A 13,195-nucleotide genomic window follows, 5' to 3' on the forward strand; every position below is an offset into this window, starting at 1 on the left:
ACACACACACACACACACACACACAAAACCCTCGTTTTAGTTAAGTGATAAAATGTTTAAAGGTGGGAATTGGCTTTTCTGATGTGATGAGCAGCTGGACTTCTGAGTCTACTCAAAGTGAGGTGTTTTTGTTTGTTTTTGTTTTGTTTTTCTATTCCTGACTCTTTCCGCATTGGTTTCAGAGCCCTGGGGCTTCTCTGAGGAAGTCTGTGAGCCGGAGAGAAAAGGCAGCGGTGAGACGTGGGCTTCTTGATTTCTAGACAGGCTCATTCATTGGCTTCTTGTCCTAACATGTGTCCACCACTGCTTTGCTGTCCTAAAACACTGTTATCCTTAAATACCAGCATCCATATGTGTCTCTGTGTGTGTTCATCTATATGCATGCATATGTACCTGTGTGTTCATCTGTGCATGTGTCTATATGTGTGTGCGTGACTTTAGATGTACATACATGTGTATGTAGGTTTACATATATGTAAGTCTGTATGAGTACATGTCTATGGATTTGTGTGTATGCGCTTGTATGTGTGTATATGTCTATATGATTTGTGTGTGTTTAGATATGTGTATGTATGTAAGTGTGTGTAAATACACTTGTCCTTCAGCCTTCCATTTTGTAATACCACATTTTATTTCCACTGTGTCATAGTTTAAAACATTTCCATGCTTTTTATTTAAAATGCTATCTGAATATTTACAAAATTTGTATTTTAGATATGTTTCTGTTGATTTTTAGATCATTAACTACATTGTATACTTTCCTTCAGCATCTACTAATGTTTTGAAAATACAGAATGGAGTACTTTCAACTGTTGATATCAATTGATTGGATTTGTTAATTTTGTTGTACAAATTGTCTTTATCCTTAGGAATCTTTTACATGGAAATATGTAATTTTAATAATTACTTTAAATTTTAATTATTACAATCATTTTATAACCTACATAGTATTTTATATTTATTATAGTTTGCCAGTGATAATACCTTTATTCAAAACCTGCCTTAAGTCTATTTTGTTTGATATTTATATTGTGATATTATATTATATTATTACACTATATATTCTCTAGCAGAATATTTTATGTTACAAAAACAAACCTACTGAAATCTAATAATGCAATAGGTGTATATCACATCTGCACCCTTGGTATATTGCTGCTATTCACATCCTGAGAGGTTTTACCTAAAGGCAGAATTCAAATTCTTCTTTTGGAGGTCCTTTCTACAATATCAGAATCTGCATTATGCCTGCATACCAAGAAGACAGAGAGGAAGACACATGTACTATTGGGGAGGTTAGTAGTCAAGCTTGAGTTTGACCCAACTGTTGTGTATCATTGAAGAGGAAATGGGTTTGTTGTGTCTCAAGCCAGGCACTATCTTAAAATAAATAAATGCTATATTTAAGATAAGATACTTCAAATATATTACATATGTGTCTATATGTACAGTTTATTTCTTTCTAAACACTTGCTCTACCCCCAGAATTGACAACTGAGCTTGTCTATCAGATAGAGTGTGTCTAATATCCATGCTTAGCAGCAACTCGTGCAAGATAGTCTACAAACTCCCCTGTAAAAAAGCTGCTGGACATTTTTTTCCTTTCTAAGCTTCAGCATAATCGCTATTCCAAAGTTGTTCTGGGATCTCTCTGGGAGTGCTTGTGCAGACCCCTTCCCTGGAGGTGAGGCAGGGCCATAGCCATTTCTGCTCTTTGAGGACCCCCTAATCTCTCTCTGCATAGCCTCATCTCTTGAGAAGGTCTCAGAGCTTATGTCTACATTTATTCATGGGAATTTGGAGACCTGTGCTTATTATTGTTTTTTAAACTTGGGTATGTTGTTTCTGTGGTTATTCTTAGTTTTTATGTCTAAATGACTGGAGATGTAGGTGATGATCTTATTTTATTTTTAACGGTTCGAGTTCTCATCTTGTAGTGTCTTCAGTAATTTATTTCCACTACAGGTTAATTAACTATTAAATTAGTCTTCTTTATTTAGCATCAGATTGCTCTTCTTCACATACAGTATCCCTAAAGTTCTTTTAAAGACATGGGTCTCAAACTGGCCATAGGAGCTGGCTTTTCTCTCCATCTCTCCAATGTCTGGCCTAATGAGTGAGGCTTATAAAACCATGTCTTTAACATAATATTTGCCTTCAGTTACTTTATACAGGTGAGAAATTTTCCTCATCTTTGTCCCCATTTTTTGTTTGGAAGCAATTTTACATCTCAAAATTTGGGGTCTACAGTTATTACACTAGGAAGGACCATACTTTTAGACTCTCCTCCCACACTTTCAACCATCCTATTGGATTCCCTAACTCTAGTCATATAGAAATGTTTCATCTTGTTATATATGCCTATGTAAATCCTCAGATTTACCACAAGTATCTTCTAAACTTAGTAATAATTAACTATCTCCCAGATTACCATAACTAACAATTATACCAAATGATTTTCACTGTACAACTTGAATAACTGTCTCCAAACTTCCAATACCGGGAGATACGGGTATGGCTGAGATGGTAGAATGCCCCCCACGAAACTTTGATGCTCTGAATTTAGTTCTGCATCATTCACATGAAAAGTTGGGCTTGGGATCATGTTTCCATAATTCAGTCTAGTGTTGGGGTGAGGTGGTGCTGGGACCGATGAACCCCTGAAGCTCATTCACAGCCAGTCCAGTTTAATCAGTGAGTTCCAGGTTCACTGAAAGATCTTGTCCCCCCAAATAAAGAGTTTACTAGTTTAGGAAGACACCCAATGCAACCTCTGGAGTCTACTCATGCGCACTCGTGCCTGCATGTATACACACAAGCACTTGCACACAGAGCATCATCTACACACACTGCACATATACAAACCAGGCTAGGATAAAGTCCCAGTATTCCTTCCTGGATCTGGGGTGATGCAGCAGTGGGATACAATGGCCACTTTATAGCAACTCTTCAGCATTGGTGAGGGAGGCTACGCCTCACCACTGGGGCAAGTGGCAAAGCAACAGGGATTATAAGCAGTGTTTACGTTTTAAACTCTGGTCTGACGATCTCTGTCACTGAAAGAAGGAGTTAAGTCTTCAGTATAGTATACTTGCTTACAACTTTTCCTTCATTTGCTCTTTATATTCATACCTGAGCCCACTAAGAAATTGGTCCACTTGTCATGACAATTTTCATTGCTCTAGTAATTTGGAGGTAAACACTCTTTCTCTGATGTTAATAACATCTCTATCTTTCCCCTGCAGTTGGTTCTTAGTTTGTTAATTGACAACTGTGTTAAACATATTACTGTCTAATTCTCTAGTTTACTTTAAAACTCAAAGTATTATAGTCTTACCATCTTATCAATTTCTGTGTATTCTTCAGCATGCTCTGGCTTCATCTCCCTGGCGACCACTAACTTTACTTGTCCTTGATGTCTAATAGAAGAGGTTCTTGTTTAAATGGACAATTAGATGCCCCCTTTTAGATTTTTGTTTGGCCAAATATGTCTTCTAGCTCTTTAAATCAGTGCCACTTTACTTTCACATTAGAGTAATAGGATTAAAAGGAATAAAAATAAATTGACAAAGTTCAGCCCAATAGTGAAAGTCTAGCTGAACTTTGAAGTGTTACTTCCTTAAGTAAACATCTTTAACAGAATTTATTCTACAGTCTAATTGATTACAATCATGCAGATGCTACTGAATTTTCTTCTTAGTATTTCACCTAAAATGTAACGTGGAAAGTTAGACTTGCATGTATGTTCATCATTTTATTAAACCTATTTGGAAAAAAATACTCAATTACAAATAATTCATAGCCTTTTTTTTTTTTTTTTTTTTTTTTTTTTTTTTTTTTTTTTGTAAACTTGCTATTTGAACTGGAAGACTCAATCTTGCTAGGTAAGCCCTCTGGCACTGAACTGTCTCCAGCCTCATAACTAGTGTTTATTTTTATTCTTCCATTATATAGTAATTATTATATATTCGCCTATCTCAGGGATGAAGCCCACAATTTCCAGTAAGCATGTGCCCGGTCTCTGAGCCTTGTCTCAGTAATCCCATCAAATCATTCTTGAATAATTTATTAATACATAAATTATTTAAAAATGGTTTCCTTAGCAATAAACCTTAATATGAAGTTTTCTTTGGTGTGTCCTTCAGATATGAGAATGATGTGAAGATCAAAAATAAAGAACACATTTCAGGAAAACATTTACATCTTTTCAAGGAAATTGCCTAGAAATAAGGCTTACATTCTGCTTTATAATATACCTCTGCTTTGATACCTTCATATATTAATTCTATCTAAACTAGACATGTTATAGTTTATATCTACTTTCCTTGAGCCACACATTTTATTTTCCTCATTTAATAAACCTTAATATTTACATTCAAGGAGCAGTCTAAGAGGAAAAGAACTTAACAAAGACAATTTGTGCATGTCAGAAAAGTTAGCCTACTCCAAAAATGATTAAAGCTCAAAGCTGTCCAGGCTTCTAGAAAACAATAGAGTTATAATTATGCAAAACTCAACTAACCTTGACTTCTTGTCAACATGTTTTTATTTAATTAAGAACAACACTGATAAAGCCCCCCATCTTCAAGCTAAATGTTAAGATTAAATGTATTATTTTATTATACAACTTAGCATTATAAACTATAGATTGTCTTCTAGCATTCAAAAAACAAATTAAAGTCAGAGAGGGTCTCCAAAGTGATCTCTAGACATGTGACATTTGGATTTATTACAAAGTCAGGAGGAAGCCGGAGAGATGACTGAGTCATTAAGCTCATTTGCTGCTCTAGAACCCCAGATCCACAGAGTCTGGAACTCATGTTCCAGGGGATCTGACATTGTCTCTGGTCTTGGAGGGCACCAGGCCCACATGTGATGCACATATAGAACGGCAGGCAAATACTAATACACATAAAATAAATATGTTTTTAAAAGTCACAGAAATCCAATGGCCAGAAGAACACAAATGGTGTCATCAAAACTAATTTCCCCTTTATTTACCAGTTATTTCAGAAGGATATGTCATGTAACTCCAGTCTACAATTTTAGTTTATATGACTATACGTTTAATGTGACTTCTATGTCCTAAGAGATGCTGAGGCCATCTATGTATGATTAGGGGTTGTGACACACATGATTAAAAAGGATGTAATTCCTACTTGTGTATCTTCAATGTTCTTATTCAGTCACCAGCATCATTACACACGCCCCCACACACATACATACCCACACAAACACACATGTGAAAGTTTGTGGGAAAAGCACATATATTATCATGTGTTCTTTCTATGTATATATTATGCTTAAATGTCAATTTTTAAAATTCTGAAAGTTGACAACTGATTCCCTGCCACATACTACCTCCTTTTTTGGGGTCTCCTATCTGTGTGGAGCGGGTCTCTGGTGACAGATGGGCATGGATTCGGCGGACTGACAAACAGACTGACACGAGAGAGCATGTAGAACCTGAGTGTATTTTTCTAAATTGAGCATCAAACTTTTTATACAGAACATACAAGAGAAGCCGGGCGAGACACATCTGCAGAGTTACAGTGACACAAAACAAAGGATTGCATACATCAAAAGATCAGGGGGACCAGGCAGCCTAAGGAGGAAGCCAGGTGTAAAGCTAGTCAATTGTTAACCCCCACTACCAGGGATTCCCACTAAATGCTTGATTATGCTATTCCTTTGGACCTAGTGAATAAAACCTGTTTTAGGGGGTTCTCATGAATAATGCAATACCACAACCCCCTTATTTCCCAGGCCTTGATAAATATTTGCATATGAAAGTATCTTGGCTGTAATGAAGATTCTAAAAGTATGCTTTGCTAAGCTTGCCCTGAGATTTCTAACTCTTATGCAGTAAAATACTGTAAGAAAGCATGCAGGACCCTCAATGATATTGCAGGGACAAATCTGGGGCATTCCTAGCTATGAGAATGCAAGTTTCCAGGAGGCTGAGTTTCCTTGAAACTCTTTGCCTCAGGACTGCTTCCAGGTTTCCAACCCTGTAATGTGAGTCACTACTGGAGTGGATGTAGCAATTCCCCTAGTAGACAGTTCGACCACAGATACACAGTGGTAAATGACGTTGAAGTGACGCAGTTGCTCTATAACTTTTCCTGGAGCCAAGGAGATGTAACCTCCTTGGTACTGATAACAAACTGAAGAAATGATTCCACTTAAATCAGTAGTTTTATTACAGAACCTTACAAAAGCATGGGTGGCTCATATCCAACAGTAGCACCAAGAAAGCCCAGTCTAGCATAGGAGCAGACTCACAGAATGTGCATCCCCAGGAGTGCCCTGCTTGTGCCAACTAAGAGGCAGCTCCACAGAGATGACTCCTATACCCTAGCAAGTGTTTGTTGCTTATATAAGCTTGGGAAGATGACTTGTGAATCTTGCAGCCTTTGGATCTTCTGGAGAATTTCAGTGTATTGAGTTTCCTGAGCCTGGTAAGATATATTATTAGCTTCCCATATTTAATGAACCTTCAGTCTTGGTCTAGCATGGAGTGTTTCAATTTGGGAGAAGAAACTATGGAGTACCACTCCCCACCCCCAGACTCTATGACAGGGAAGCTAATGATGTGCTTATAACAAACCAAGACATAGGTATAATATTATTTTAGAAGATTTTTTTCATTTGTGTGTATATGTGTGTGTGTGTGTGTGTGTATGTGTGTGTGTGTTCATGTGCTTGCCAGGACTTGTGTGTGTGGAGGTAAGGAACAAGGCATTGGCAGCTTTTAGATTCCATTCTCTTCTTGTACTATGAGTGTCTGGTGATCAAATCCAGGTTGACAGGTTAGCAGCAATCACCTTTACCTGCTGAGCCATCTTGCAGTCCTTGAAAAATATTTTTAATCTTAATTTTACTGGATTTAAACAATAATATGAAGCATTTTTATGACTCTTGTAATACACAAAAGGCATAAAATGCCATTAAATTCTAATGCACAAGAGCTGGAAAACTGGGTTTCTTCAGAATTCTACTAGATGAATTGAAGAACACAATTCTTTCTTAGTGACTGAAAAATACCAGTAAAATGGATATTAAACTCAACAAGGTAACACAAAGAGAGAGAAGTTCATAAATGCAAAGATTCTAGATAGAGGCAGATCAAGGAGTTGTTTTCTAATTCATTGCTTCATCTCTTGGGTTTGAGACAGAAACAAAAGGTTTTCAGATGCAGATTTCTGCCTTTTTGACCTCACTGCCATCAGGAAGCCCATCTTATAATAGAAGCCTCATTTTCTAATCTCCCAACAGAGAGAGAAAAACATTGCTACTCAACGCATCAAGGGATTTGGCGTGGAGAACCCAGCCCTTGCTGAGAGTCCTCCAGCATCCATGTCTTCTATTATGAAGAACAACCCGTTGTATGGTGACATAACTTTGGAAGAAGCTATGGAAGAAAGGAAAAAGAGTCCTTCGTGGACCATTGAGGAGTATGACAAGCATTCTGTGCATACAAATCTCTCTGGACATCTGAAGGTGTGTGTGCTAAGAATGGTCTCCAACTGATGAGGTAGACCAGCTAGCTCAAACTGAGAAGGCAGTGGTGGAATGACAAGAGTCCCTCAGCGAACACACAATCTCCAGACGTCAGTTCCTTTTCATCCTTGAAATTATTTCTTTCCCAGCCAATATGAGAGAGACCATGATGTATTTCAAGGCATAAGCCAATGGCATTGGTAGAGAGAAGAAAGAGGAAGTAGCAATGACCAAAGGTCTCCTAAGAAGATAAAATATATTTTTTTAATTAATTTGTAAGGTCGCATATGTTTTCTCTACTTTGTAATTTTGTGTTTATACTCACTATCACTTAGGAATAAGTTTCTTACTCTACATTTTTCTAAAACCACTTACAAAGTGATTAGAACGTGTGCACCGCGCAAGGAATCCCTTAACAGTGACGTTTCATTAGCATTCCCAGTCCATGGAGTGATTTAAGATAGCAGGTTTACATCTTGGTCATTTTTCTTGTGTCTCCAAACAAAACAGTTCAACAGGGAGAAGTATGCGTGAACTCACTCACCCAGCTTATGATTTTTCTCCCCCACCCCACTTTTTCTTTTTGCTCTCTGATGTCACCCACACAGAAGACTCAAATACCTGAAAACCAGAATGGATCTTCTCTTGTCTGAAAGGACTAAATTCCTGATCAGCCTTGGCTTGCCTCCACCTGCCTTAGGCCAGAAAGGGCCGATATCTCCCAAATACCTTTCATTTAAAAATGTGTGTCTGGTCCAGGTTCATACCTTAACTACCTGGAGTGAATCACTTTTTTTTTTTTTTTTTCCAGATAGGGACAATACCATAGACTTTCATATCCTGCACACAAGTTTTAAAAACCTTGAGTGTGCCTTCCTTGAAATACATCATGGCCTAGAATCCCTGACAGCTCTTAATCCCCCTGCTTGGAGGTATCCCCTCTTCAGTTCCTTTCTGAGCAGTTGCCAAAAGACAACAATGTCTTTCTTTCTGTCTTCTTTGTTTTGGTTTAATCTCATGTTTCTTACCAAAGACTTCAAATCATTAAGCCTATTATTGGATAAAAATGCATTGATTCATTTCCCACACAGTCACTTGGTGCTGAGCACAAGCTAAGGCCCGTCCTCTTGCCTTTGCTGTGTGCTTGGCTGACAAGGGGGTCTGTGGAGACAAATGCTGCATCCCTGTCTGCACACAAATCCATCTAACCGAGTCAACAGAAATAGCTCATCTGATTCAAGACTATAACCTCATGTGCAAATGTAAAAAAAAAAAGTATCACATTTTATCAAAGGTTTTTTTTTTTAAAGTTTGGATCTCAGACTTAGGCAATTCAAGATTATTGGAAATAGGAAAGTTTTTTTTTTTTTCCTTTCAAGTTAAATTTACATGATCAAACAGAAATCTAATGGGTATGCTGTGTTACTGAAACTGACAGTCCCTCATGTAGCTGAGCTTCTGTGCATGAACGTACTCCTCACAGCAGCTGTATTCTTAGGCAGTGTGCTGGCCTCTTGATGTACATTCTAAGAGTTAATTTCCACAAGAATCTTCTGGGAAGTTGTGCATCCCACCCTCATTATGATTTTTGAAGTCAACTTCTTTTGTTAGTATTTCTGCCCTTATCTCATAAATAGCAGACAGGGCTCCCCGTTTCAATTTATATCCTTTTTTTAAAAGAAAAAAAAAACTTTATTTTTATTTTACCTGTCCGGGTGTTTTGCCTGCATGTGTATCCATGCACCCTTTGCATGCAATGCACTCAGAGGACACAAGAGAATGTCACGTCCTCTTGAAACTGGAGTTACACATGACTATCAATGTAGATGACCCTGTGGGTGCTGGGAATCGAATCTGGGTCCTGTGGAAGAGCAGCCATTGCTTTTAGCTGGTGACTCATCTCTCCACTCCTGTCATTTTTATACTCCTGATCCCAACTATGGCCTCTTAACTCTTCCAAGTGTCTTCATGTATTACCGTTTTTCGAAATCATTAAGAGCTTTAGGTCATAAAAGATAAAAGAAATGTTACACTTAATTACCAATGCAAGCTAAAGTGAGGCTGTAAGAGGGGACTGTCTCTATTAGGGAAGCCATTGGTGGGAAAAAAAAAAAAGCACTGAAGTTTCAAAATTTAGAACTCTGATTAGAACACAAGATGAAAAACAAGAGGGATGCAGACACGGGTTTTAAAGTTGATATTCTTCTGCTCAGGTCTTTCAAACGAAATGGTAATTCTTAAGCACTTCTAAGTAGGTGGTTTAAACCCACTTACACCTTCCTATTAGAGACTCACCATTGCCGGATACATCCCTGCTCCTCACAGGCATGTGCCTGCCTCTCCTGGCACTACAACCCTAACTCTGAAGCTATTTCATAGATCCTAGGGGCTGCCAGCCACAGGAGACTGGTTTGGTGACCCCACTAGCTGACATAAGTCCACTCAACATGTTGAGGGTGACATCCTGTTTCAAATCCTTCAAAACATCTAGGCAAGGAAAAAACAAGGCCTATAATTGGTAGTGAAAACAGCCATGATTTATAGACTTAACATATGAGGCTTCATTCCCTGTCAAGACACAGAGACTCTGCACTAAACTAGTTAGATCTTTGAGGGAATTAAAAAAAAAAAAAAAAAAGGAATAGTAAAGTTTATTGGCGACCAACTGGGCACTTGAGAGCAAGCTAACTTAAGGAGCCACTGGTACAGAGACACCCTATGGATAGGAGCTAACAGAAGGAAAGATGCGTCATGTGCCAGAGATTCTATGTGGAAGATACACTGTAGTCCAGCGGTGGAGGGAACCCTGAACGCTTAGTGTTATCCTTGTATGGAAGTCAGCTGGGGATCTCTTGAAACGTAATCAAATTCTTATCCCTGCCACAGAGATGAGAGAAAACCTCCAAAGTCCATCTAAAGCTAGCAACTGTAATTGTATGTTAACTTAATTGATTTGTAGGCATTATTTATAAGATGCTATAAGCTAGGCAGTGGCGGCTCATGCCTTTAATCCCAGCACTTGGGAGGCAGAGGCAGGTGGATTTTTGAGTTCGAGGCCAGCCTGGTCTACAAAGTGAGTTCCAGGACAACTAGGGCTATACAGAGAAACCCTGTCTCAAAAAACTAAAAAANAAAAAAAAAAAAAAAAAAAAAAAAAAAAAAAAAAAAAAAAAAAAAAAAAAAGATACTATAAACAAACATTTACCTAAGAGAGATAGATGACTGTAATATATCTGACTTGGATGTGTGAACAATTTAATACAGAGACTGTACAGGCCACCCAACACATTTCCATACAGACAGATTTCCTGTGGGAATCAGTGGACAGCCAGGCTGTGGCAGTCTACCTGAGATGTTTAGAGATGATAAGCCTTGTGTTTAAGCTTTGAAACTTAAGCCTCACCCAAAACAGTACTAATACAGAGGCTTCGGCACCTTTACATCATCTTTTCCTCAAGTCTCCATCTATAATGGTGACTGGTCACTGATGAGTGATGTTTCCCATCTTATTTTTCTTTTAGGAAAACCCCAACGACCTGCGTTTTTGGTTGGGGGATACATACACTCCTGGCTTCGACACTCTGCTGAAAAAGAAGAAGAAACGCAACAAGCGATCAAAACTGTGTCACATGGGTCTGATTTTACTACTCGTGGCCTCCATCCTGGTTACCATAGTGACTCTCAGCACCATATTCTCTTAAGGAAGCTGCAAACCCATCTTTAAAGCTCTAAAATGCCTTCTAAGTGCTTGCAAGAGAGTCTGTCTGTGCATTGTGAACGTCCGCGTTGCTAACTGTGTGACCAAACACCATTGCCCTTTAGAATGTGAGCGCCGCTTGTGTTATGCTGGCCTCTCTGCTTTGGTCTGTGAAGCCTGTATGTCATTCCAGTCGGGGTTCGTCCCTGTGAAGCAGGTATTTCTGGGGCTCACAATATCAAAAGTCACTCCGTATAGTTACAATCAAGTTTTAGATTGGGAGCGGACTGCGCCAAGTGCTGGCAGCGGCTGGTCTCCGTGCTTACCTGGTTTTCACATCCTTCCTCCTCCTCCTCTTCCTCCTCCTCCTCCAGGCACTGGGGAAGCTGTAGTCCATCTGCCCAACAGCTAGGGTGACAGGAAGGCTTCTGCTGAGCTATCCCTCAGTTTAGATCTGCTTTACTCTCCTTTATCTCCGCTTAAGTTAAAGGCGGATAAAGTGGGAGGGAGATATTGTTCAAACCTATTCTAATTTCCCCAGTGCTCCTTTCTGGAAACCTCAATTTTATGTTGCTGTTTTAGCAGGAACAAACTTGGTCAGCCACCGCAGCAGCAGCAATTATATTACATCCAATCGTGCTTGTGGATTGATAGGAACTGGCAAGTGTGACCTCTAGTGGCAATGGGCACGCATTTACCAGCAATAGGCGGTGGGGCACTGGAAAGAGTCCAGGAATGCTGCCACCCCTGAGCATTCAACTGAATGACAGTCAGGCCTGAACAAAAGATTGTCGGAGAAGGGAACTGGCTTAAGGATTCTGTACGACAAGGAGGGGAGAAGAGCGGTTGGCTCTTAACCTGTAGCTTTTCCCTTAGTGGCAATGTCGTCGTTTTTCTTTGTGTATTGACAACCTTCTGCTGGGTGCAGATACCTGGGAACAAGCCCCAGGATACAAAGAACCAAAGTGTCTTTCTTCTCCTTCCTGAACATTCTTGCCTAAGGCTCTCAGCGCCACTCCTAATGCTATTTAGTGTGTGAAATAAGGCTTTTCCTCTTCTTCCCAAAGAGTGCGTCCTCTCGTGCCCCGTGATAACGCCTTACTATCTCGCTGTATTGCTTATAACGATACTTGAAGCGAAGTATATAAAAATGAGGGTTTACTGAACAATAAATTGTTGTGTACAAAGCAAAATGTGTCTTACTGATCTCTGTGCTGAGTTGTTATTTCCTCTTTTTTTCCAGTCCAATGTAGAAAGCATGGATGGGAAATGGGGGTGAGGGGACGCTCTCATGCCAGGCTGACTCCCGCTGGGGATACCCTTAGCCGCTGCCTGCTGTCACTGCGTCTTCAAAGCTTGACTGCCCCCGTGTTGGCCTCTGAGGATTGAAGTCGTGCTCAGGGGTCCCCACATAAGACATTCCTCTGTGCTGAACTGTGTTATTTGTGTTTGTTCAAGACAAGGCCTGATGAAGCTTTCTAAATACATTGTGACCGGTAACCACAGAAATGTGAAGGCATTCTCTGTGAGCGCCTAGCCTGCCCAGCCCCCACCCCAGCTTCCCTTTCTCCTTCTCAGTCAAGCAAGCACCTGTGACTCCTCTACTCTCTAGCCTTCCTCCCCTTTTATTTATGATACCTTTGGACACTTATTTCTTCTGCATGAGTGAATTTATTACTCTGCTTTTAAACCCATATCCATTTCAGGGTAACCGGACTCAAAATACAATATTGTTCCTCACTGAATTGATGGTATGTGTCCTGCACATAAGGGAAAGTCATAATGGGAATGTGTCCTTGTTTGCATGCAAATTTATATCTTGCATGCACTTCTAATTCCCCTTGTAAAAACAGCTCCAGCAAGGGGAAAAAAAATGTGTAGGGTCATGGAGAGGACAGCAGTAATGGTCCAGGCTTATGCTCAAATCTGGGCTTGCTTGAGAGTTTCTGATCCAGGTCCACTCTTCTTCTCCCTCTCTTTCTCCTTTTAAGCTTT

At 39.5% G+C, this 13,195-nt stretch overlaps 1 protein-coding gene across 3 annotated transcripts in view; it reads left to right on the forward strand.

Annotated features, from left to right (window-relative positions):
* Minar2 (membrane integral NOTCH2 associated receptor 2) overlaps nucleotides 1-12,376 on the forward strand; it is a 15,549-nt gene extending 3,173 nt beyond the window's left edge. Inside the window, exons 2-5 of one of the 3 annotated variants that reach the window (XM_029547057.1) lie at nucleotides 183-233; nucleotides 1,216-1,295; nucleotides 7,279-7,503; nucleotides 11,025-12,376. In XM_029547057.1, the coding sequence (XP_029402917.1) occupies nucleotides 1,245-1,295; nucleotides 7,279-7,503; nucleotides 11,025-11,204 (456 nt within the window). In that variant the 5' untranslated portion in view covers nucleotides 183-233; nucleotides 1,216-1,244 and the 3' untranslated portion in view covers nucleotides 11,205-12,376. The remainder of the gene's footprint in view (nucleotides 1-182; nucleotides 234-1,215; nucleotides 1,296-7,278; nucleotides 7,504-11,024) is intronic. The other 2 variants (XM_021214955.2, XM_021214956.2) reach the window with 2 other exon arrangements.
* The last annotated feature ends 819 nt before the right edge of the window (nucleotides 12,377-13,195 follow it).

The sequence above is a fragment of the Mus pahari genome, chromosome 15 (genome assembly GCF_900095145.1).
Source record: "Mus pahari chromosome 15, PAHARI_EIJ_v1.1, whole genome shotgun sequence".
Taxonomy (NCBI): Eukaryota; Metazoa; Chordata; class Mammalia; order Rodentia; family Muridae; genus Mus; species Mus pahari.